The sequence below is a fragment of the Episyrphus balteatus genome, chromosome 2 (genome assembly GCF_945859705.1).
Source record: "Episyrphus balteatus chromosome 2, idEpiBalt1.1, whole genome shotgun sequence".
NCBI lineage: Eukaryota > Metazoa > Arthropoda > Insecta > Diptera > Syrphidae > Episyrphus > Episyrphus balteatus.
In genome coordinates this window covers 52,020,855-52,048,065 of record NC_079135.1, presented here as the reverse complement: position 1 = coordinate 52,048,065, position 27,211 = coordinate 52,020,855, and the positions used below count along the sequence as shown (strand labels likewise).

The 27,211-nt window shown below is 30.0% G+C and overlaps 3 protein-coding genes across 6 annotated transcripts in view; 2 read left to right on the top strand and 1 right to left on the bottom strand.

The window, feature by feature from the left end:
• Positions 1-13,183, bottom strand: part of LOC129908448 (laminin subunit alpha) — a 35,601-nt gene extending 22,418 nt beyond the window's left edge. Inside the window, exons 1-2 of the mRNA XM_055984915.1 lie at positions 12,667-13,183; positions 10,742-10,888 (exon numbers count right to left, since the gene is read on the bottom strand). Of these exons, the coding sequence (XP_055840890.1) occupies positions 10,742-10,888; positions 12,667-12,888 (369 nt within the window). The 5' untranslated portion in view covers positions 12,889-13,183. The remainder of the gene's footprint in view (positions 1-10,741; positions 10,889-12,666) is intronic.
• LOC129908450 (vacuolar protein sorting-associated protein 18 homolog) lies at positions 3,197-5,141 on the top strand. The gene is made up of 2 exons (XM_055984916.1): positions 3,197-4,574; positions 4,895-5,141. Exon 1 carries the CDS (start codon positions 3,329-3,331, stop codon positions 4,163-4,165), a length of 837 nt encoding a protein of 278 aa, XP_055840891.1. The 5' UTR covers positions 3,197-3,328; the 3' UTR covers positions 4,166-4,574; positions 4,895-5,141.
• On the top strand, positions 10,028-27,211 carry LOC129908451 (turripeptide Gsp9.3-like). 4 transcript variants are annotated; one of them, XM_055984918.1, is made up of 5 exons: positions 10,028-10,342; positions 26,435-26,471; positions 26,553-26,769; positions 26,838-26,993; positions 27,057-27,211. In XM_055984918.1, the coding sequence occupies exons 3-5, from the start codon at positions 26,727-26,729 to the stop codon at positions 27,137-27,139; spliced, it is 282 nt and encodes a 93-aa protein (XP_055840893.1). In that variant the 5' UTR covers positions 10,028-10,342; positions 26,435-26,471; positions 26,553-26,726; the 3' UTR covers positions 27,140-27,211. The 4 variants fall into 4 exon arrangements, 2 of the variants coding, with proteins under 2 accessions (XP_055840893.1, XP_055840892.1); XM_055984917.1 differs by having other exon boundaries at positions 26,435-26,769; XR_008771282.1 differs by lacking the exons at positions 26,435-26,471; positions 26,553-26,769; positions 26,838-26,993; positions 27,057-27,211 and adding exons at positions 22,793-22,922; positions 22,996-23,130 and having other exon boundaries at positions 10,028-10,318.

The window sequence follows — 27,211 nt, the reverse complement described above, 5'->3', positions numbered from 1 at the left end:
TTAATTGTTGTGTTCATACAGAAATATCTGAAAATATTAACAAAAAAAAAAGCGGAGAAAACGAGGTTTGAAAAAAACTCTCATAGAAAAAAATAATAAAAAATTTGTTTGACATGGTTGCATTGAAATGTTAATACCTCGAGATATACGCAATGCACTTTTCAGATAAAAGTCTTAAATGGATCCTGATAAGATTGTTGAACAGATATGTATTTAAAATTACCAAAGTTTTTACGAAAAATTAGAAATAAAAATAAAAAAGTTTTCACATTTGATTTTTAAAAAATCGAAAAAAAATTCAATATGGCTACCTTCAAACGCTTATAACACAAGAACGACGCAACTAATAGGTGTGTTTTTTTGTTTATCTATATAGATTTTGTGCAAAAAAACGACATCGGGATTTTTGAAATCCATGCAAACATTTGGCACCACTGTACATATACTTTGGCAGCTGTCTGTCAAAAATGTTGCTTTTGTTTTTTTTTTATTTTAACTCTGAAGTGGGAAGACCATTACATCCATGTTGGATGCAAACAAAAATTTTCATATGGCCATGGCATCCATGTTGGATTCAAAAAAATTGTTTTTTCACAAAAAACCAAAAATTATCTGTATATTCTTAGCTACATTTTAAGACCATGACCATTAACATTAGTTGCGTCGTTCTTGTGTTATAAGCGTTTGAAGGTAGCCATATTGAATTTTTTTTCGATTTTTTAAAAATCAAATGTGAAAACTTTTTTATTTTTATTTCTAATTTTTCGAAAAAACTTTGGTAATTTTTTATACATATCTGTTCAACAATCTTATAAGGATCCATTTAAGACTTTTATCTGAAAAGTGCATTGCGTATATCTCGAGATATTAACATTTCAATGCAACCATGTCAAACAAATTTTTAATTATTTTTTTCTATGAGAGTTTTTTTAAAACCTCTTTTTCTCCGCTTTTTTTTTTTGTTAATATTTTCAGATATTTTTGTATGAACACAACAAATAAAGTACCTTGGCACTACTGTTTTTATCGAGAGAAAGTAAAATCTGGATAATTATCTGGATTTTTCAAAAATCTATACAGATAAAGTTTTTGTTGTTTTTAACACGTAAATTGTTTTGATTTCAAAAATCTCGATGTCGTTTTTTTGAACAAAATCTATATAGATAAACAAAAAAACACACCTAATGTTAATGGTCATGGTCTTAAAATGTAGCTAAGACTATACAGATAATTTTTAGTTTTTTGTAAAAAAACAATTTTTTTGAATCCAACATGGATGCCATGGCCATATGAAAATTTTTGTTTGCATCCAACATGGATGTAATGGCCTTCCCACTTCGGAGTTAAAATTAAAAAAAAAAACAAAAGCAACATTTTTGACAGACAGCTGCCAAAGTATATGTACAGTGGTGCCAAATTTTTGCATGGATCTCAAAAATCTCGATGTCGTTTTTTTGCACAAAATCTATATAAACAAAAAAACACACCTAATATATAGAATTTCAGGTCAAAAGATAAAATTCATGATTTAAAATCAAATAAAAACCAGTTTTTGTTTTTATAGTTGTTTTTTTTTTAAATTTCGATAAGACATGTATTTAAGAGCTATACATGCTCTTCCGAAACTATCTGTCAAATCTCAAAGCTTCGGTAGAGCTTCGGTAAAGCTTCGTTTAAACTTCTTATAGAAGATCAAACTTTTATAACGTTCTCCTTTTTCCATGGCCAACAACCTTACTAAAGTTTAAAAGAAGCTGAAATGTAGCTTTTGTAATACCTTAACCGAAGCTGAAATGTTAATCGGGCAGCTCAGCTCAACCATCAGCTCAGCTCACTTTCAGCTCAGCTCAAATGAGCTGAGCTATGGTACCTAGCTCAAAATGAGCTAGCTCAAAATGTGAGCTGAGCTGTGAACTGAGCTCAGCTCACTTTTGAGCTTTGTAGCAACCCTGCATAACACACACTTTTTCTTTCACGAAAAATACTTTTTAAACAAACATGGTAGGTTTTCTCTTGTTTGCGGTGCGCAAACGGCAAGCAGTACATGGCAATTGACAATCGAATGAGTGACAGTCGAAGTAATATCACAGGGATGACATATGAAACGTTTAACTTGGTTTACATTAGGTGTGTTTTTTATTACCACCGGTCTTAACTGGACAAAAAAAACGCCTCGGGGCTTAACCTGAAATCTTGGCAGCACTGTATATTGAATGTTCCGAAAACAGCAGACACAACAAAAATTTAGAGTTGTCATATTTTTCGCTTTCGTCATTTTCTTGTATTTTTCATGTATGTTTTACAAAGAGATACAAAAATGTATGCTAGCAAAACTATTTTAATACATTTTGTCCTTCCAAACGTGAGTTTTCACGTTTTTAAACAAATTCTAAACAATTTATGAAAAAATTAGTTTGGTAGCACAGATTTAAAACTCTTCAAAAAGTTAAGCCCAGAGAAATCTCCGGGCTAAACAACTAAGCCCAAGGGGCTAAGGTGTTGTTGTATTTAACATGTAAATTGCTTAGCCCAGACTGCGTTTTTTTTATCCAGTTAAGACCGGTTGTAATAAAAAACACACCTATTGTTCAATATTCCAGTCATGTTCCATTGCATTATTTTAATAGGCTGTTTTCACTTTAGCTAAAATGTGATAAATTCGAAAAAGAACGAAAAATGAGATAAAAAGGAACACAATTTTTTGACAGCTCAGGGGTCGAAATGCGGCATACGTACGTTAACGTATTGACATTTTATGTCTCTATCATTTTCTTCTGATTAAATAGAGAGAGCAAAAGTCAAAACGTTAACGAACGTATGCCGTAGTTTGACTACAGGGTTTCATTTCTGAATTAAAAAAGAAAAACACTAATAACTGACAAAAGGAGTCAAATGGGTAAAAAAAAGAATTTATTTAATATTGGGATATAAAGAAAACAAACCCAATGTCTACGTGCCAAATAAAAATTGAGATGAGTAAAAGACTTATAAAAATGACCGCTTTACTTCTTTTGCAGCGTTGAAGTATGAAAAACTAACAAAATTATTGTTAATCACAAGCTCCAAAAAAAATTTTAAATAAACCAACCACAATTAAAAAAATTAAACAGAATCAAAAAAAATTAGAGTCACCCTGTCGTGCGTCGATAATACAGTTTGCACCGACCCATGAAGGACAAGAATGACAGCAAAAGCTGTCATTCGAGTCGAGTGATAGATACCGTCCGCACAAGAGAATTTCATTCTTGGCAAAGAAAATATTCCCTTCTCTCAAGATTTAAAGCCACTTTCGGTAGAAGAACGTAAACAATTAGTTCCCAAGACTATTATGCTCACTCAGTTCCATACTTTGCTTCTCTATCTTGATCATATAACTGGAATTTGCCTCCTCAATCAAGAATCTGTGTATGAAGAATATTTCTCGGAACAATTTGGCAAACTACTTGACATTGTTATGGATCCATTTAATGGATCCATCTATGTTTACACTCCCAAACAGATTTTCCACTATCGAGTGACTCATGAAAATCGAAATCTTTGGCAATTGTATTTGAAAAAAGGAATGTATGATTTAGCTGAACAGAATGCGGAAAATCCTGCCCAAATGGATATTATTCTGGCACGAAAAGCTGAAGTCTCATTTGACCAAAAGGAATACCTTCGTAGTGCGGAAATATATTCAAACACTAAAATCAATTTCGAGCAGATTTGTCTGAAATTTCTGTCGCTGGAAGATAAGCGTCCTTTGATGACTTATGTGAAGAATCGTTTAGATAAATTACGAAACGAAGATCTAACTCAAATAACCATGTTAGTTGTGTGGTTGGTGGAATTGTATCTGACTGAAATCTCTTGGCCAGGTTTGGATGAGCAAAAAAGACAAGACTGGCAATCGGAGTTTGATAGTTTTTTACAATCACCACGAGTGGACAAATCTATTCGAAATAATAGATCGGTTATTTATGATTTGATGGCATCACACGGTGATAGTCATAATTTGTCAATGTTGGCTGCTGTTAATCATGACTATGAATCAGTTATGAACCAGCATATAAATCAGCAGAAATTCTCCCAAGCATTGGGAGTTCTTAAAACCCAACGAAGTCCTGAGATGTTTTATAAATACGCACCAATTTTAATGGAAAAATTCCTCCAGAAACTGTAGCGGCATTAATGACTCAAGGATAGAAACTCAATGTGGAAAGATTGATACCGACTTTGATATGTTTGGATAGTCAATTGCATATTGAAGAAATTATCAAATATCTTGAATATGCTGTTTATTCGTTGGGTGAACAAAAACAGGCATTACATAATTATTTATTACGTTTGTATGTAAACCGGAGAAGCTGGATAAGTATTTGGAAAATGAAGGAACTGATATCACATTGGTACACTATGAAGTGAAGTATGCTTTGCGAGTTTGTCTTGAACATGAAGCAAAAACTGCTTGTGTATTTTTACAATGTTTGTTGGAGATGTGGGAGGCAGCTGTTGAATTGGCATTGACATTTAATATTCAACAAGCTAAGTTAACGGCTTCGAAACCTGGAGATGAGGAGACAAGGAGATTGGTAATATAAATTAATTATTTACTAAAAGCATTGAGGTTTTATTTCCCTTTTCATTGTTAACATTCCTTTTTACTATTCCTTACGGTTTTCGATTTAATGCAGTTTTTGTGAAATTTCGAAAAATTCCGACTTTGCATCAGTATTTTGCTTCCTACGCTCATAATTGATTTTTGTTTTTTACAATTCTTCCACTAAAACGTTGCCTAATAATAGGAAATAATTAATTAATCAAAATATTTTTTATTTCATACGCCATTTTGCTGCAAATTAATTAACAGTTCCATGTTTTATAAAAACTCAATTTCTTACTTTTATTTCAGAGCAGCATCCCGAAAAAAATTTGCATGGTGTGATACTGGTTTATTATTTTTAAAACTTGCCGTTTTATTGCAGTTTTCAAAAATGTATAAAAATTTCCAAAGTTGAAATTAGAACGAAAGATATTACAATTTAAATGTAACAAAACAGGGCTTTTCAGAGAAAAATAACAAAGAAAAATAAACACATTTTCTCGACTGTTGTTTGTTTATTTCTTTTTGAATAAAAGTCTCGACTTTTGTTTGTTTTTTAGACCAAAAAATTTGATAGTTCACATATAACAATAGGTGTATTCCACCAAGTGAGATCTCTGAGCGCTCAGAGATTTTTTAAGTAAGGCAAAAAATCTCAGCTGAGCGCTGACTTTTTTTTCTGAGATTTTTGAGACGAAAATTTTTTGGATTCAATTTCTCAGTTTTCTTTCTCTTTCTTTAATTTTATTTGTTATTGTTTTGATGTTTAGTTTTTGGTGGTGTGTAGTTATAAAAGTGCTAAAAACATGAAAATTTAAAGAAAATGTTATTATTTCGAGCTCACTTCACGAAATAACTTATTTTGAAATAATTTTGTATCACAATTTAATATTTGAAGAAAAGTTGCAATTGTGTGATGTTGCAGTTGAAAAAAAAAATTGGATTCATGTGAGAAACTTGTTCCACAGAATTATTTTGCTCTCTTTCAAAATGACACACCTACCTTCTAAAATTTTTTTTTTGTAAAACAAATGGCGAACTGTCAAATAGTTTTTTAAAGTAACATATTCCATATACTTCTTTTGCGGCGTGACGCGATCGCCATCTCCGAGATTGAGTGAGAGTTATAACTTCAGTCGCGTGTACATAGTACACACACGTTTTTTTATTTACTTGATGGTCGCACTATGATTGTATTATTTTTTTTTTTTTTTTGTCAAAGATACATTTCTACCGCGAAATAAAATCCGCCTCTAAAACCCATATGCAAGACACATGTGAATACGATGGTGTATATGAGTATTTCATACAAACATAATTGCTTTTCTAATTCTTCCATCTGTGGAATGGAATAAATTCTATTTTGGAACACGAAACGAATGAGCTGGAAAAATTAACAAAAAAAAAATTAAGTGAGTATATTTACATTTTTGTAGCACTACCAAAGAACAATTATTGTGTTGGTTGATTTCGTTCTGTTTATAATTTCATGACCTCATTTATGTACCTAACAAAAATTATATGAAGCTGAGTTTAGTTGAGAAGAATGAGTTAATTTTAAATTTAAGTAGGTATGAAATAATTGTGAAGCAGTTCATTTTTGCATTAGCATATTCTTAGAACAGAATATTAGACTATGCAATATGCATCTCTTGATTTCGAGGAAATTATGAAAGTGCAACAAAAATAAGAAAAATTATTTAAAAGAGCAACAAACGATTGTTATTAAAAATGTTCATGTTTAAAAAATGATTCAAATATTTGTAATGTTTGATCAGAAAAACTTTTCCGAACTTTTATTGCTATTGCTTCATTGTGAGAATTATGTAAAGCAATTTTTTTTTTTCACGATAATGCTTCAAAGTCAATTTGATTTAGAAGCACTTTTTGTTAGCATGTTCCCATGGTTCAAACTTTTTCAAAGCATTTATGTTAACCCAATTCATTTTTCATACTTTAAGAAACAAATTTTTTGTTGATGGAAGTTGAACTACTATGAGTCTAATTTAAGCTGAACTTGATGGATGATTTTGAGCTTTGAAATATGCTATGCATAGTAGCGAAAATTAAAACCGTTTTGATAGACAGAATCTTGGCATCTTAAATTCTTCTCTTAAATTAAAAAAAAAAATGTCCAAATAAAATATTTGAATTTTTAAAAGCCCCCCAAATAGCAGAGTAGTAAATTTATTTATCAACCGAAGAAACTATTTTCAGTGGTCTTAGCCTTAAATGAAGCCTCAAAAGTGCCTAGATAGTCCCGAAACCAATGCGCTCCGAACCTACCATAGTACGAAAACGAAAACTTTAAACGCATTTTTTTCGAAACTAGTTTTTTTCCGCGCCGTGCAATGTAACTCAAAAACTAATGAAGCTATCGACTTGAAATTTGAAGCAAATTACTCCTTAAATCATTGGTCACAACATGAACCTAAAAGTTGAATAAAATTTGTACAGTAAATATTTTTTTTAACTACTTCTTTGTAAAAAAAAACATGTTTTTTTTCGTTTTTTTTTTATTTCTAATTTTCATTTTTCATTCAAAAAAAATAAATTTAGGTTCATGCAATGCGTACTAATATCATCTAACGGAAAATTTCCTTTTTGATTTAAGATGATTTTCTGGACCTGTACATTGCACGGCGCAAACTAGAGGCGTCAACTTTGAAAGGCTCCAGAGCCGCCATTTTGTTATTTTTTCATTTCAAAAAATTTTTTTTCAATTCTTGATAATGTCAGTAATATCTTGTCTTTTTCCAAATTTCAATAAGTGCTTTTAGTTTTTCATAAAAAAATAGTGAAAATGGTGTCGTCTGGAGGGATTTCCCCCCTTAATATGGTATCAACACAGTGCGTTGTTGGACAAGTAGTTATAGTCCAAGTTATTCGTTAAAATTTGGAAATTGCGATAAAAACGGCGAATATGTAAAATAATTTTCCTTGCGCTATCATTTATCATTCTACCGGATTTTGCTCCTAAGTTTTTATTTCATTCAATAACCCCTACAAAAAGTTTGAAGTTTTCTCACACAAAGTTTTTTTATTTTTTATTCAATTCATTCAATTAATTTCTTTAAAAAAAATTAAAAAAAAAAAATGACAAAAAATAATATGACAAATTAAATTGACGCTTTTCATTGATGCCTTTTGAATAGAAATGTCTTTTATATCCAATTGGTCAAATTAAAGTCTGTCAAAACATTTCACAAAAAGAGAGAAATTCGAATTTTGTTTGTTCAACAAAATGATTATAGTTTTTTTTTTTTAGACTTTTAATTGAAATCGTGTTGATTAATTTATGTATGGTCCAGCTTCTGATACGTATGCAGTCGAACCTGCTTATTTGCACTACAATTTTCTTTAATTCCGAATGTTAAACAAATGACAACATCACTCTTATCAAATACAAATACTTTATGCGTAGAAAAACCTATTATAAAATATTCTTTTTTCTTCTTGAAACAAAACTACTGTAAGCTAGGAAAGTGCTTGAAAAGTAGCAAAAAATTGATGTTTGAGATTTAGTAACGGGAATGTCGCCCAAAAAAGCAAAGTTCATCAAATTTAATAAAAAAAAAACCTTTTTCAACAGGGTTATTTAACGGGTGCCTATTGTTTCGCCTTTTTTACTTCGATTTCTGTTATTTCGTTTTTGACACAATTTTTTTTTTATTAGTTCGCCATCCTTTATTTGGGTTTTCGTTTACTTCGTATTTCGATCATTTCGCCCAACTATAACTTCGCCTTGTGTCTTCTTGATTTTTATTTATTTCGCATTTTCATTACAAGTCTAATGAGTTGTTTCGCCAAGGTTCATTTCGCTTTTAGTTTGTTTTGGCATCTGGTTATTCCGTCTTCAGTTTTGTGGATTGTTTTGGGTTTTGAAGACTTTTGGATTAAAATTAAGCAAATCCTTATAATATAAGAGATCTGTTACCTTAAATTGTAACGAATTCGTTGTTTTTTCTTTTTTGGGCATTTTTAAAATAAGCAGGCACTCAAAATGACGCGAATTATTCGCCACTATTTGTTTCGCCATTTTTTTGTGGATGTTAATAGCCTAAGGGCGTTAAAATTCGCGCGAATTTTAACGCCCTTAGGCTATTAACATCCACAAAAAAATGGCGAAACAAATAGTGGCGAAATAATTAAAGTCCAAGTGAACTAAAGGCGACTTAATTCCAAAACGAAATAATGAAAAAACGAAGTAATCAATAAAAAAATAAACCAAAAACGAAGTCATAAGAAAACGGAGTATAAGTTAGTCGAAATAAGGAAAAACGAAATAAATAAAAAACTAATCAACAAAAATACGAAACAATAAAATAGCGAATCGACTTAGACGAAACAACCAAAAACCGAAATAAGAAAAGCGAAACAAACCGTACCCTTATTTAACAAATATATCGCAAACATTGTTTTTTCTTCACCCATAACCACAAATTAATGAAGTTGCACAATTTTTTATATAATTTTCTATAGTTAAAAATGGTCATAGTTGTTTCACTTTTTCTAAAAAAAAAATTAAAATTGTTTTTGAAAAACTCTAAGCTCTTCTGTATAAGAAAAAGCGATACCTAGATTATTAATGTTTTTTAGAGCGGTTATAAGATCAGCTATATAGAGAATTTAGGATAATAATTTTTTTACCGGACACCATGCATAGGTACCTAGTTCTTGCCTCAACCGGTAGCAATAATTGAAAAAAAAAAACTTGCATCCTAGTTAAGTGGAATCGACTGTAGATATATGCTCCGAGTCTTTATAAATGAGATAAGTTTTTTTTTTTGTTCTTCAATAAAATTGTGTGGCTTGTGTAACTCTAATATCTGCCAGTTTTTTTTAATTAATGTCGCTTTTGATAACACTATGACCTCAGAAGACTTAGCTTCGGTATGGGTATCTTTATCGTTTCCAGCGGAAATGGGAAAATGTTTTTAATAAAATATAATTTTTCATCGCGGGAGTGCTAACTAGCGATTCTGATGTGTATGAAATGAAGAATTCTTGGTTAGGTACAGATTTATAAATAATTTTACTTTTTCATTGTTGTATCCATCCGAAACATGATTTTACTTGAAGAACAATTCTGAAACTATCAAACATTTGGCATTTTTAATTAATAATTAAAAATTTCGCTGAGAAAAAATAATACATTTCCCATTCATATTCTTCTTTAACAAATAAATGAATAGCTATTCGAAATTATTTTCATGTTTAGCATTTGGTTTGGTGATCTCATATCATACATTGCATACAAGAATCTGTATCTTTTGTGTACTTGGCTTCTCCAAAAGAGCTTAAATACATTGTTAGAAATAAGATAAAAGAAAACAAATTATCACCAAATTGAAAGAATTAAAGAAAAAGACGAACAAAAACATGCAAAATTCCAGCATTTAAATCGTAAACTGTCCAGATAGGCACATTCCCTTGCCTGACAAACAGAAAGTAGTGATCCAATAAAAAACGATTAAGTATCCGTAAGGTGAAACGTGGTACAAATGCAAACAACAAAACATACACTCTGGACAAAAAAAATTAATGCTAAGTAATCAAGAATACCGAAGCAAAATGGAAACATTTTAAAATCAGACAGCATAACAAATCCAAAAAGGTTTTACGAAGGTATTCTTTGCAAACGAAGACCGAACGCACATGAGATCTTGAATCCTTCACGTGGGAAGATATATGGTTACTTCCAAAATCTGGAGATACATACATTTTTAAAAGGTTTCTTTCTGTTTCTTTTTTAAGGTAAATACTCCGAGATGTAGAGTTTCAAATTTATACATTTATTGATATAATATTCCAAAATTTGTTGGTTAATAATTATTTCAAGAAATTAAGTAGGTTAAATTCTTTGGAAGGATTTGATCTTCAAGTTAGCATTGGAATCCGATAAATATTTGCATTGTTGTAGGTAACGATTAAAAAAATATAATTGCTTTTATACTTTTTTAGTTCATAAAGGTTCAGAAAGTATCAAATAAGCAACAAAAAGTCTAGTTGATAACAGTACCTCTCATACTATAGTTGTTTTTTAATTGTGTAGGTATCTTTTTGAGAAATATGGTTTGAAGGTAATTGATGAAATTATAAAAAGAACGGATGTTATGTCCGTTCATTTTTTTTTTTTTTTTAATAACAACTCACCTGTCCAAAATCAATGGTTAAATTAACCTCATTGTACTTCATGCCTCTGGATAGTGGAGGACTCTGCCACCATAATTCAGTACCATCAATAGCATATTCAGGACCATGATACTTTTCAGGATTATTTGGATCACACACATCGCAAACCTAAGAAATAAATTTTTTTATTATTAATTTATTAATACAAAATTTATTAAGTTTATTTTATTTTGTGTAGTTAAATTAAAAATGTTTTCAGTTTTTATTTTAAGTTTATTTAGCTGAAATTGTTTAATTTGACTAGTTCATAATATTTTAAAAAACATTCAACCGACTTGTGAAAAAATATAACATTTCTTATTATGTTACTGTTTAATCCGGAATACAATTTTAGGAAAATTATTTCTTATATTAATTATCATTATCACTACCTATATTGAACTATTTAAAAAAAATTCTAGATGGATTTTGTAACCCAAGATCCTCAATTTTAAAATTATTAATTTATAAGGACTTGCCTTTAATAAATTACAATAATGATTTTTTTATATACATACGCATTTGTATAGAAATATATTAAGTATTAAATGAGCTTTAAATTAGATTTTCTCGTATATAAATGCAAAAATGTAACAATCTATCAAATATATTTATTTTTAAGTACCTACTTTCTGAAAATAAAGCCTAACTAAAGCTAAAAAAATGGCAATATTAGGGAAATGCTCTGATTTTGATGATCAAACTTCTATCGTTTCAATTCTCACAAATTGACTTCAAACACATTTATTATAATTTAAAATTATAAAAGGAAATGTCAGTTTATGAAAAAAATTAAAAAGTATTTCATTTTTGAAGAACTTTTTTTAATAGAAGTTTTGAAAACAAAAAAAAAATAATTTCTTTTTAAGTTCAATATTTTAATTTAAAGTAATTTTTTTTTTTTGACCTTATTATTGAAAGTTAAATAGCTAAAGTTTAAAGTTTTAATTTGCCAAAGTCTTTGAGAAAATCAATTGTTGCATTGAAAATTCAGTTTTTTTGTCAAAAAATCCAAAAGTAATTTTTAATTTTTTTTTTTCAAAACTGTAATAAATATTACCTTTTCTTCTTCGGAATTCATTCAAAATAACTTCATATTTAACTACGAAAATGTTTGAAAAAAAGTCATTTTTTTTTCAAAATTCTGAGTTGAGGACCATTCTTTCAAAAACTCTTAATTAAATTTAGTGGATATAAATTTTACTGATAGAAATGAGATTCTGGCTTTTTAAAAACGTATATGGAAATATTGTAGGTGTTGCCGTTGCGTTCAAAATATTTTCTTTGTATTTGAAGTCAGTTTGTGAGAAAATTGCATTTATCGCTTAAACGGTGTAAGATTGTCTTTTGCTTCCATTTTTTTTCCTTCAATTACCTAGAGAATCTTTTGGTATAATTTATTTTATGAAATTTATACCAAAAAATGGTTTTGTTAAAAAAAAAAATTTAATTTTAATTAAAAAAAATAATACGGCAACATCGGCAATTTTTAACCTATAGACTTTAAAGTATTTTCAATTACCGACGTTTGAAAAATTTAATTTAATTTTTTTAAGTTCTATTTATGAATTTTAAAAATTTTTTTTAAAATTTCTTTAAAAATCTTAAGTTTTTTCACTGTGTACTTATATGTTTTTACCACCTCTCAGATTAATCTACAAATAATCCCGAAAATAGATAGAATCAACAAAAAAAAAAAACTTCTTCACTTTGAAACGTTCGTACCTAAAACGTATCTACATAAGAGGTAATAAATGAAAAGCAAACAAAAAGTGATTTCATCCACTTAAGGCAGACAAATATTTAAATTCAACAACCACATGTGTGTTGAAGATATGACCACATTACTGAATGCAGGCATTTATCTCATTAAATTTTGCTGAAATTCATAAAAAAACTAAACATACCTGTCCCTGAATTACAGAATAGTCAAGATGATCATTTTCTGTATTGGCACCAACCAGCTTACAATATAATTCAGGACCATCAACGTCCTCACCACAAGTTGCTGTAGCATAGATTTTCCTTCCAGTAGCCAAATTAAAATATGGTGGGGTCAACTCTGAGTTCACTAGCACGATAAGGCTACATAGTAACAGTCCATAGAGGCCCACTAAATGGTACCCCATTTTTTTCAAAAATGAACTTTTTAACACTTTTTTCAGATTATATTTTTTATTTCACTTTTATTTTGTCATGGAACTCTTTTTATTATTTTATTTTTTTTTTTAACACTTTTTTGTATTCCCGATCTTTGGGCCAATCCAACCGAACTGGACGGCTCTTTTCAAACAACTGAATTTGGTTCTACAAAAGTATCCGCGAGCTCAACCCCAAGACGAAAAAGATTCTTATTTTAATCGTTGATTTCGTTGTTGTTGTTGTTGTTCACTATCTCCATTGAAAAAAAAAATCTTAAGAAAAAGTCCAGAGATCCAGAGAAGTGCTATCGCTAGCTGCCCATGCGTCAAACAACACGAAAACGCCCGCAACGAAGACTACCAAGCAAGCAAGAAAAAAAAATTCTGAAATTCTTTCCAAAGTATCTGAAAGATACAATTGGAAAAAAATATAAAAGAAAACTCAGGGAAACCCAACTAAAGCCGGCGTAAACACTAACAGACCACTCTCATTCCTTTGGATTCTTTAAACTGGTCTCGGATCGGAGTTTTATGACACCCGCTCAGGCTTTAAGAACCGAACCCCGATAACACTCACACACATTAGGTAAAGTGGTATCATGTGAGTTGACATGTGTGTGGATCAGTGGCCTAGTGATCCAGCTGATTTTTTTTTTAGTTTCTTTTGTTCGTATCTTCTGCTTCGAATGTTTCTTTCCAGGGTTTTGGTGAGATAAAAATTTCTGTAGAAGTTGAAACACACAACGAGGGAGGTGCAACTAAAGAGTCTTTTATCGTAAAAAAATTCATTCAGTAAATCCAGTTTTTTTGTGCTTTGTTTTCTTATTTCTTTTTTGCTTTTGTTTTATTTTTGTTTATTTTTTTTTTTATTTTTAAATTCTCTTTTGAAATTTATACCACGTTGTTCTATGTTTTGTTTATTTATTTTGATGTGCAGCTCACGACCAGACGATACCATGGGTAAACGATCGCTTGCATATTATTATCTGGGGCGGATGGTTTGTGGAGATCAGATGGATGACTTGAAATGTTTTTTCGAATGGGGAACAGGGGAAAGTCTTGTAGCTAGGTCAGGTTACAGGGATGCCATAGCGTGGAAAAAAAGAATTTCATATATATTAATTCTAGATACTTTTTGGAATATCAAAATATGTGTTTAAAAAATGCACAAAATTTTATACCATTCCTTAGTCGAATCGATATACTGCATAATTGACTACTTTCCCACCATATCCACCCAGGATTCCTCAATAAATTAGACTTATCTATTCAGCAAGTGCAATCAGGGGCGGATCCAGGATTTTTTTCTGGGGGGCACAAGGGATGGATTGGCAAAAAAAATCAGCAATAACAGTTAGAAATAAAATGACGACTGACTGACAAGCAGCGTATTCTAACGACGCACAGTGCGGTATTTTGGTCGAAAACCTGGCTAAAAATATTTTGGCACATTTTCTGCATCAAATAAGTACCAAATGACAAAAAAGTTATTCGGAAGGAAAAATTTTCATTTTCTTGTTACAGTAAAAGCCACTTAAGTGCTTACCTACTTATCTCCTGAAAAAAAATATAAAAAATCATAAAATGCATGTACAATCCTGTGCTATATTAAAGTTAGTACCTAATCTATTCCTTATTTTATTTTTTGACTTAAGTTGTTTCATTAAATAGTTTTTGAGAAATTGAGTTTTAAAGATAAAATTTAGAAAAAAAATGTTTACGTTTTTTAATTGATTTTGTATAAAATTTTGCAATATCATGGACATATTTATACCATTATTTAATGACCTAGTAGTTTTTAGTCAAATACTCAAATCTTCATTCTAATAAATATTAAAGTTCTAAAAGAAAAACAAAAAAAAACAGAAACATACTTTTTCCCCGGGAAACCCAGTTTTGTTTTTTTTTTTTTTATTTGCATTAAAATTTTTTTATATCTCAAGAATATTGTGTTCAAATTGTAGGTATATTAGAGCCAAATTTACCAAGTTATGGGTATTTAAATACTTCGCTTACGAACGTTTTAGTCCAGAGTTCATAACTTTAAATCGTTCTCCCCACAACTAATGTTTTCAAAGCCGGTGCCCCTCATAACTTCAAAACTAATGCACCGATTCTTTTGAAATTTGGAACACTATTTTTTTTACATATTTTTAAAGGAATCCCTGGAGAAATTTTCTCAATAACATAATGTTTATAAAAATCTATATGTAAGGGTCGCTTTTGAGGAGTTTTTCTCAAGGGGTCTTTATTTTCGGGGTGCAATTTTGGGCAAACTTCTGAAATGCAAGTTTGTTCTACATATCCAGCAGTTCAATAATATATAGGCAATGTTGTGGAGTGTTGCGCTATTTTAAAAACACTAATGTTAAAAAAAAAAAAAAACAACGAAAAAAGTGCAAATTTTTTAGGTGTGAACTTCAATCCCTCCGTATGAAAAAATAGAGTTGCATATACAGGGTGTCCCAAAAGTTTACGTCGAAACGAAAACGGTAGATAGGGTAGGTGGTGACAGTTATCATAAAAATAATAAAAAAAATCACAGCCATATATTTTGGGAGTTATGGGCATTTGAAAAAAAGTCGAAAAAATGATCACCCTGTGACGGTTTTTCATGTGCCGTGACTACAAATCTTAATTTTTCTCACTTTTTTCTTTTGTTACGGAACCTTGAATAACCCTGCTATCAAATGCATTAAAAAATTTTTAATCAGCTGCATCAGTTTTAAAGAAAATATTACTTTTTTACCCAACTTAGTACTAAAAAATTTTACATGACTCTAATTCAATGAGCCGTAGTGTAAAAAAAACGCACTACGATGTTTCGGCAAGTTGCCTTAAAAGTTGGTGTGTTCAATTCTCTTTTCAAAATGGTACAACATTGTTGGGAAAATTCCATAAATAACCGAGATACATTTTTTTTTCTTAAGAAATCCGACTTTTTTATGAGGTAATTTTTCCATATTATTCAAGTTTTGTACCCTTTCAGAACCTTTCAGAATACAAAAACTTAAATAATATGGAAAAATTACCTCATAAAAAAGTCGGATTTCTTAAGAAAAAAAAATTTATCTCGGTTATTTATGGAATTTTCCCAACAACGTTGTACCATTTTGAAAAGAGAATTGAACACACCAACTTTTAAGGCAACTTGCCGAAACATCATCGTAGTGCATTTTTTTTACACTACGGCTCATTGAATTAGAGTCATGTAAAATTTTTTAGTACTAAGTTGGGTAAAAAAGTAATATTTTCTTTAAAACTGATGCAGCTGAGTTAAAATTTTTGAATGCATTTGATAGCAGGGTTATTCAAGGTTCCGTAACAAAAGAAAAAAGTGAGAAAAATTAAGATTTGTAGTCACGGCACATGAAAAACCGTCACAGGGTGATCATTTTTTCGACTTTTTTTCAAATGCCCATAACTCCCAAAATATATGGCTGCGATTTTTTTAATTATTTTTCTGATAACTGTCACCACCTACCCTATCTACCGTTTTCGTTTCGAGGTTAACTTTTGGGACACCCTGTATGTATATTTAATTTTTTTTTTTAGAATACCATTCATACCTTGATTGTTGATGTCCATATCAAAATCTTTCACCAAAATCACTTTGAAGTTAAAAAAAAAAACACTTATAAAATTCACTTTTTTTTAAATCGAAAAAACATTCGTGTTTACCCATCAACAAATAGTCGTTTATTTATTTGTGAGGTGGAGCTTTTCATGGGAAAGGGATGCAAAAAACAATAAAATTCGCATTTTCAGCCAGAAATAGACAAGAGTTTCACCCAAGTTCTTTCTGTTATTATTCATATATTTTAACAACTCTTATAATTTGATTTGCTTTAAGTATGAACCAGGGGTCGAATTACGGCATACGTTCGTTATCGTATCGTTGCTATGTGTCCCTATCTTTTTCTACTAAATAAATAGAGAGAGAAATAATCAAAACGTTAACGTATGATCGTAATCGTGTGCTGTAATTCGACCCCAGTTCTGGGGGGGGCACGTTCCCCCATGCCCCCCCCCCCCCCCCCCCCCCCCCCTGGATCCGCCAGTGAGTGCAATCGTAATAGGGGAATGTTAGTTTCAGCCAAAGTGATTCCGCTAACAACGGAGTTTGCCATTTCTAAAACATTCCAAGACTTTATTTACAGAACCCATCAGAAGGAGTCAACAGGACCTGAAACACTGTTGGCAAAACCGATTCCTTACCTTTGTAAACTTAGAAAAGTATTGGAAGAACTTCTTCTCCAACAGCTGGAAACTTCTCAAGCCTCCAGCGGAAACGAAATAGTTCCCGATATGTAGTTTAGAATAGCACTTCACTCTCCTCCTTTTTATGCGTGCTGTGCATACCAACTATATTTTGAATCGATTTTTTTTAAGTTTTTAGAAAATGACTCTGGTGATTTTGAAAAAAAAGAGTGTGTGTACACAAATATACTTGCTAATCCCTTTGACATTTCTTTTTCAAATTTCAAAAATTTCCAAATTCCAAATGTTCATTTCTAAAATGATTCATATTATAAAATAAATCAAGTTCTTAACTCTTAAGAATATAAAAACTTGAGCATAGTATGCAGATGAAGCTAAATAGCTCCCATACAAAATTCTCTCAAAATAATATAATTGATCTAAGATTTTGCATAGAATTTGCTTGGGAGCTAATGTTTATCTCTTTTTACATTCATGAGCTACATTAAAATTTTATATAAAACAATTGAAAAAGTTCTTAACAATTTTGCGTTAGGTACATACGTTTTTTGATGAACAGTTTCTTGTTTATTGTGGGAGGTAAGTTTTTGGTGTGTACACAATAGCCCTGTTCCATTGGAGGTGGTAGTCTACTAGCCCAGTCGAATTAAACATTTCAAATGGAAAAAATTAGATGATACATTTTTTTCCCATAGGACGGTAGAGGGGATCACTGAGAGCTTAAAACCAGTTTTTCGGGAAAATCGACCTTGAGCCAAAGCCGCCATCTTGGATCAAAGGTAAAACACGTTTTAGTGAATAACTCGGCCAATTTTGATTTTTGACAAAAATTATACAAATAAAACTTGTAGAAATTTTTTTTTCTATAACTTTTATCTTAATAAATTTTTCTATATGACCCATGTTTTTCGAGTTAATTTGAAAAAACTATACCCCTACTCAGCTTAAACTTCATACCCGCTTTGATTATAGATTTTAAAATCAACGCAATATGGGATTGTTTTTATATGTTTTTGGGGATGAGAAATATAGCTGCAATGTTAGTTTTTGAAAATTCTTGAAATTTTATAAACAAAAGGAACTATCTCAAAATTGATAAGTGTCATTTTAAAGAAAATGAATAAATATTATAATTGATGTCTAGCAAGGCAATAAAGTCTTTGAATTTTTCAAATCGCTTCATGAATGCTTGAGATATGGCCAATTGTTTATAACTCACTCTCTTTTTTAAGCTTTTATTATAAACAATAGGTCATATCTCTTCCTTTTGTTTATAAAATATTAGGAATTTTCAAAATGTATTAAGATAAAAGTTATAGAAAGTAAAATTTTCTACAAGTTTTATTTGTACCTATAATTTTTGTCAAAAATCAAAATTGGCCGAGTTATTCACTAAAACGTGTTTTACCTTTGAGCCAAGATGACAGCTTTGGCTCAAGGTCGATTTTCCCGAAAAACTGGTTTTGAGCTCTCAGTGATCCCCTCTACCGTTCTATGAAAAAAAATTGCACGATATAATTTTTTCCATTTCAGCTTAATTTTTGGTACATCCCGACTGGGCTATACTAATAGTAGATGTTTTGGGTAATCTAGTAGGTACTATCATCTTTTCATGCTCTTCTTCCCGAGTAGATACGATTTGTATTGAATTCGTTGAAAGTGCGTTCCATTGAAAATCGCTAGTAAACTACTAGTAGCACTTTGCCACCTCCCAAAGGAACAGGGCTAATGTGTGAAATTCTGGTTATTGACAAAGGTATCATTTATAACTGTAAGTGTTGCCGTCGTTTTTAAATATTTTTTTTTATTTTGAGTAATTTTTTTTTAATTGCCCCTCCCTCCTAAACGGGGGGAGATAGACCCACCTCTCAAAGTCAAAAAATGCTTGTATTTGATCTTCAACAAGAATCCGTAACTAATTTTTACCGCTTTAGTTAACGCAATATCCGCATACTGGCATACTGTTAATAGAGAATTGACAAGTATATACTCTATTTTATACTCGGAAAAAATAGATAGAAAAAGTTCATATTTTACAATTTTTTCTAGTGTAAGCTCTTTAATAAAATTTAAAAAAAAAATAACTATGTTTTGAAATTCCTTCCGTAGATAACGCTAATAAAAATTGTATAATAAATGGATAACTTTATACAAAAAATCCTTTACAAATGCAAACACACAAAAATAGTTTAAGCTCAAATTAAAGTTTTTCAATAGAGTTATTCCAACAAAAAAATACTTCTTTTTCAACACTTACGAAAATATTTTTATTTAATTTGAATAATGTACGTTTTACAATAGGATACTAAATTTTAATAAACTAGTGTAGGTACTAATTATTTTCTTGAATTATCAAAATTGTTTTTAAACATATTGCTTCTAAATATCACAGTAAATTTGAAATTAATGGCTAACACAATAAAGTTATTGCTTCATTTTAATGCCTACACAAACAAAGAAACGATGTATCGATCATCTTCACTGCAGAATAGATAATCTGGTGACTTACAGTACTCCACATCCACAGATCTGAAATCTGAAAAAAAAACACATTCAAAATTAAATTGTAAACGTCAATAAATATCACGTTTTTGTATAGTTATTTCTCTTACTTTCATCATTTATGCAATTGTGAAAATCTAAATCACAGGAACTGCTAAAAGCCTTTAAGCATTTTTCATTTGTGGCACAATTTAAAGTTATATTTAAGGCACAAACCTCCCAGCACATTTCAAGGGGAAGGCCGAGTGTAGTATTAAGTATCATGCAAGTAGCTTAAATAAATATTAATCGTTTTGAGTTTATTTATTTTATCATTTTTCAAATTATTTAATTAAAGCCTACCTGTTAAAACGAAAAACAACACTTTTATTGCTTGAATTTGAAATTTAATCATTCTTTAACAAATAATATTTTTGTGAGAACAACCTTTCGCTCGAAAAGAGTACAAAATAAAAAACATTATAAATAACATCAATCTGGTTTTATAGAAGTTTTAATATGAAGAAGATCAACGTTCTTTGTTTAAATTTATTAAAGCAGATTCTGACGAGAAATATTGGAGTGGGGTAGATAAACAAACAAAATTAAAAAAAAAACTTATCTAAGTATAAAATAAGCAAAGTACCTATGTATGTATATTTCAAAAAGAGATAATTTGACTGAATAAAATTCTGAGTAGAAGTGGTTTCTTCTTCGTAATCACTATAATTCATTCATTTATCAAAAACAACCAGTTTCGATTTCTCAAGGTACCTACTGTTTCAGTTCATTATATCGATTTTTGAATAATTTACCCGTCGCTTATGTTCCGAAAAGTAACGATTCGGAACAATTATACATTTTAAATTAATGAGGTATACTTTTAGGAAATAATATGTTGCATACTTTCAGAGGTGTCCTTATAATATTCGCCCAAAAGCTGGCCAAAGATTTTTTTCTGATGCGCATCATTCCTACCTCAAATTACACTGAAAAAATTGCATTCACAAATCACAACCTTGAAATTGTTTAGAAGATTTTTCAATTTAAAGTATCTAGCATCAAACAAATGTATTCCAAATTATTGAATTGAATTATTGAATCTGAATTTTCTGAACTAATTTTTAATTGCAATACCTAAGATACTCTACACTTTAAAATTCAGCAAACAATAAATAAATTAAAGAATTTTGAAAGAAAAATTACTGAATACGAACAATTTTGAAAAAAAAAACATAAGTATAGAATGATTTTCGGTTGTGTTTTTCTTTTTCTTTTAAAATTCCAATTTTTTTCCAAAAATCAATTATTCAATAAATTAAATGAAGAAGTTAATATTCAAATATTTTTTTTTTTTTTTTTGAGGTCAAATTGTGAGAAAATGATATTATCACCCAAACGATGCAAAGTTGAACATCCGAGCTGCTCCTTAATAACACTGGTCAACAAGGTGTTTGTTACAGACACCAAGATATACTTTTCTATAGGTTTTTGTTATTTGTTTTAAATAAATTGGTACCGGTTTCTAATAGAACTAAATCTTGTCTTTCTAAATCCGTTTAAATCTTTTAAAAATCTCTTATCTTCTTTGAGAAATCTGAAATTGAAATCAACGTGTTTGGTATATCTCATATTTATTTGCTTTTAATAGTAAATCCCGAAATGTTCTTTGCCAATCGCTTTCAAATTTTGACACAACGTTTCATTTACATTCCAGTAAGTTCTTATCTTGTTTTTAACAAGAAAAAAAATTATATTTTTCTCACTAGTAATTATTTAGTATAAGTATCTGACACGGTCACGCTTTGATGTATCTCACTGCGATTCACCACCTTCGCAAATATAAAAACTTGCAAGATTCTAAATGGAACGTTGTGTCAAAATTTGAAAGCGATTGGCAAAGAACTTTTCGAGATTCGCTATTAAAAGTAAATAAACATGAGATATACCAAACACGTTGATTTCAATTTCAGATTTCTCAAAGAAGATAAGAGATTTTTAAAAGATTTAAACGGATTTAGAAAGACAACATTTAGTTCTATTAGAAACCGTTACAAATTTATTTAAAACAAATAACCAAAAGCTAAGAAATAATCTCGAAAACTGGTAAAAAAAAACGGCATTTTCGATTTTTTAACGGGATTATCTCAAAAACGTGATGTGATAGAATTTTTTTGACTTCGGATTTGAGCTCAGCACACCAAAATCCTATAGAAAAGTATACCTTGGTTTCTGTAACAAAAAAAAAGTTTAATTTTGTTGACCAGTGTAATTTGCTTTAGTTACATCAAGAATATTTCTATGGAAAAGGTTTGAGACACAAAATAGGTATTCACCATAATGTTGAACCTTTTATATCAGAAGTTTGACTCTTTTGTTATTCTTGAAAATATAGGGGAGGCCGAGTTTTAGAAATTTAGCTTTTTAAGGTTTAACATTAAAAATACCATCAAAGCATTAAACTTTAAATACAATACGGTTTTCCTATTCATAGATATTTCTTAAGTTTCTTTTAAGCAAAACTGATGTCCTCCCATTTGAATTACTTTGTATAAAACCCAGATTAAATAAAACAAAAACTACTATTAAAGCTACAATTAAAATCTGTAGGCTCTCTTCCACGTTACCGATATTACCCCTTTTTACCTTTTTAAATATAGGGCAAAAAAGTTTCAGAAGTCAGTTGTTTCATGCTTCGGCTTTAATTTTTTATATACAATTTTTTTTTTACTATATGTGACAATGTGAATTTATAATTTTTACAATGCTCGTCACTTTGCATTGTCTTTACTTATAAAAGCTTATCATTTTGGGATAGCAATAAATTTTAAGTAAATTGCTCTACGGAAAGATTTGTTGAGTCAAAATCAATTCTCACCAAAACTAATCTAAATAAAATAAAAACACTAGTTTAACGATTCTATTCAAGTGACATTTATATTTAAGAAATCCACCTTTGAAAAACTGGAAAAATAGGTATGAAATAAAGGAAGTATAAACGAAACTTCATCACACCAACAGTCAGCATCATTTAATTTAGTTAGTGATATTCGGTTGTATCATTTGTTTAAAAGAAATGTTTATTAAATTTAAAACTGAAACAATTTTATTAATGATTGTTGTTAGTTTAAAATACTTTTGTAATTGTGAGTTACTATTTTTTCCAACTCATGAATACATCGCATTGCAGGAAATTTTCATTGATTGTCCAGCAACTTGTTTCGCCGATTCTGAACCAGTTTGTACATCTAATGGATTTTGTATAAAAGAATTTGAAAACGCATGTGAACTTATTTATTTTAACTGTCAAAATAATGAAGGTACGAGTAGCTATTTCTAATTCGAAAAAATTAGTTTCAATTAATTTACATAACACAAATTTCTCTTCCTTAGAATACAAAGAAGTTCAACCAAAATTCTGTGATTTACCTAGATTCCAAAATCTGCAACCAAAAGCGTGTTTCCATACATCAACACAATTAAATATTTTTGAAGTAGTGAAATAGTTTGTGTTAAATTAGTGTTAAGGTCTTCAAAATAGGCATTGCATTATCCTTTTTTATAACAAGTCAACAAAAAAAATATTAAATACAATATTATTTGATGAATATTTTTGTTTATTTTATTTATATAATGTATGAAAAAATTGTGTTTATGGTAAATCTAAAATTTTAAAAACAAAATTTGTGTTTCAGTTCGTTGCAGTAGGTAAAGTCAACTTCCTCGAAGTCTATAAAAAAAATGTTTTTTTATTGAAATTTGTAAACAAACTATTTCGTAAGGGCTTACTTGTCTCATAAGGACCACGACAGTTATAAGCTTCCAATAGACATGCGTTATTAAACACTTTTAAACACGATCCATTCCCTGCACATATTGAGTTGTATTCCGAAGGACAGACATTATTACAAAATGGAGCTAAAGTAGGATTAGAAGCGTTTGAAAGGTGTGTTGCACTCAGGAAGAAAAACACTGTAGAAAAAAATTAACTCAGCACTAATTTTATTTTAAATCACTTAAAAATTACCAAATGATAAAATGTAAAATTTCATTCTGTATTATTTTTTATTTTTTTACTTCAAAACAAAATTTCAATTGCTTGTTAAACAAACTGGCCGTTTACTACAAATGAACGCCTTTATTTATACCTTCTGTCATCGCACTTCAAAAAAATTCCCACACGTTGTTTTTTCATTAGCATTTTTATGATTTTATCGATCTATTAAGACATCATCTTCCGGCAAATTGTCTAATAAAACAATCAATTTTGATTGTTGATATGAGCATTTTAGTTTGAAGATTTTGATGAGTAAGAAAATGATTTTGAATAATTTATTTGGGAGAACTCCAAATCAATTTTTTGAACTTGTTTTGGCCATGAAACGAAAACGAGTTGATGTCAAAGAACTTTGTTTCATAATAATAGGAAAAAGTGAGAATGAATACATGTTTTAGAACATTTTTGCTTTTTAATGAATTCAAGAAGGTTATTCGCTAAAGTGAAAACGGTAACAGTAATTGTGTTTTGACTCGTTCTATATATATTAAATTCTTTAAATAAATATTTTTGTATTGTCATTCTCATTAGTTAGAACTTTGACTGTGCGAAATCAAATTAGTTACATCGGAGAGATGTCTCGTGGATAATAGTTATTTTAACTTTTTAAGCAAATCTCCCTGGAAATGGGAATTGCAATAAGATTTGCATTTACTATATCTGAATGAGCTATATCTGAAAGTTGGGATTTACATAATGTAAAATCGTTTTTTTTTTTTTTAATAAATGACAGCCGACTCCCCCAAAGTCGAATTTTCACGGTACACCAAAAATTGATTCTTTAAACGTTTTCATTAAAACGGTGAAAAATTCGATTTAGAAGGAAATTCGACTCAGATGTGAAAATATGTTTTTGTATGAATTCAAAACCTTTTTAGAATGGTAGATATTCAATCTTATTTTTTTAAATTTATTTAAATGGACTTTAAGTCTAATGTGGGTAGATTTGTTTGTTGTATTTGTAAATTTGTTTATTGGAATTAGCATGGTTAATTGGGAAAAAGTGTAAAAAGAACAATTTTTACCTCGAAAAAAAAAATTTGATTTTTTAAAGATACGTAATTTGAAAAAAAAAAAAATATTTTTGTAATAATTTTTTTAACAAAGGGTGGGCTAACGAAAAAAGTGATGTAACTTATGGGAGTTACCAAGGTTAGTGGAGAAGTGTATAACAAGATTTATTCGTGTACTGAAAAAGAAATCACCTCACACACCATTTTATGTTAGTTGTTACTTTTGAAAAATGCTAAGATAGATTTTACTAATGATGTAGCTTTTCTAGGTGCATATGTGGTAAAAAATATTTGTATATTGTGGTTTTTAAGTAAAAAGTCAAATAAATAATAACATTTGAGGCGGAATGTCCACACCAATGGATTTAATTTTTCTCAATGATAAATTAAAAAGGTCACTGTGGTGTATGCGTACTTTTTTGTGTGTGGTGACTAAAAACTAACTCTTCTATAATTTTTAAACTAAGCGTAGGATAGCGAAAAAAAGCTGGGCTAAACTTGGGAAAATAAACTAACGATTTTTTCACAGGAAAAAAAACACAATTATGAAAAAAAGTTTCTTGTTGTATCTTTTGAAAAAATAGAAGAATAAAGAAAAAACAAATTAGCATTTGGGGGGTGCCAACTTCACATAGCCGTGAATACCTTATGAAAAAAAAGACATTCGAAGGTTTACCTCATATGTAATGTGGAATTGGCATATCAAATGAACAAGGGGCGCCAAAGCTAAAATTGGAGAGGGTGCTCGTTTGGGTTGTACCGGCCGGCCCTGCCCGCGAGACATTATTTTTATACGAACGCGTAAAATAACGTTGTAGGGCGTACGTAAGGGCCCCGGGGCCCCTTATTCAAAATTTTGTAGCTCCTTTCGGTGTGTTTATTTCAATAATAATTTAACAAATCCAAATTGAGAATTTGTATTAATTTCGTGCCAAAAACGAAATATTGCCTATTTCTTTTGGCGTTATTCCACGTCACCCTTGTTCACTACCATATTTTTGACCTTATGCGATAAAAATTACATTGTTTCTTTAAGTCGATTTTAGCCAATATGTCACATGGTTAAAGTCGACTAGAACTCTACCATTGAGATTGGCACTTTAGTCATCTGCGGATGATGTTCACACGAATCGACAATCGACTTATGCAGAAAAGCTTGACCACATGACAAAAATCGACTCATGAAAAATTGGCATAAGAAGCAGAATTTGAAATAGTTTCAATTAGTACTCGATCTACATAAGTGGATTTTGATTTTACAGCCTAAGAAACCACATATTATATCTTATGTAAAGAGCAAAGAATAATATTCTAATCTCTTATCGCAAATCATAAACTCTTCTAACAGAGGAAGATAGAAGGCCCGTAATGTAAAGAACAGAAGCACGTTTATGTTTTAAAAATATATTTTACCTTAAAAGTTTACTGATCCAATTTGTAAACATCTTTAAGAACAAAAAAAAACTGTTTAAGAAGCACAAACAAGTTTATCAAAATCCTACGTAAAACCCCAAATGAGGTATTGAAACGTGCATCAGATGATGATAAACTGGATTTTATACTACTACTAGACTTGAGTGTTTGTTTATCAAAGTCACGGCCAAAATTCCTCTGAACTTCCTCAACCAGATAAAGTTTACGTTTATATCATTAAATAAAATCAACTTATGACTGCTTTTGAATAATTAATCAGATGCTCGAAAAAAAAATAAGCAAACAAAATTATAAAAATGTAAACAAATCTTTCCTCTTGCCACCACAGGTACAAATCCTAGTGACAACGATGATTAAAAAAAAGTGTAATTGAACTTATCTTTTTGTGTTCATTTATGAACTTACTTTCAATTATAATTATTGACATTGCCATTGTCCCAAAATAGTAATTCAGATGGATTCGTTGATGGCTTATTAGTCCGATGGGATTCCTATATAAAACTTCACTGTGGCACTCCGATATCAAACACTTCCAATTCAACTTTTGTGCGTTGACGACTCAGACAGAGTTTAATTTTAAATTTTAACAAACAATAAACAGAAACTTAAAAAAACTTACCATGAAGACAGTTTACGTAAGCCTATTGATTGCAGTTTTAGTGGGTAAGAATCGCAGACTTGATCATCAAAATTTCGTTCAGTTTTTATTTATTTATTTATTTTTTTTTTAGCTGTAGCGATTTCTGCCGAAGTAAAAGAATCCGACTGCCCAACATTTTGTACTTTTGATTACAGGCCAGTTTGTGGATACGATGGAAATTGCTATAATAAATACGGTAATGAATGTACCTTGAAGGTTGACCGATGCACCAACGCAAAGAAAAAGGGTAAGCTTTCATAATAACTGATGTGAGAGTTAAGAGATTACAATAAATGCTTGGTTTTTCCAGATCTTAAGACTGTGGGTATGGAGCGTTGTGAGGAAGCACTTGCAAAAACAAACCCAAATGTTGTAACGTGTCCTAAGGAATAATTGGATTTTATTAATTTTTTAAGTGTTGCATAATTTTATCATGGTTTATTTATAATTTCATTTAAATATAAA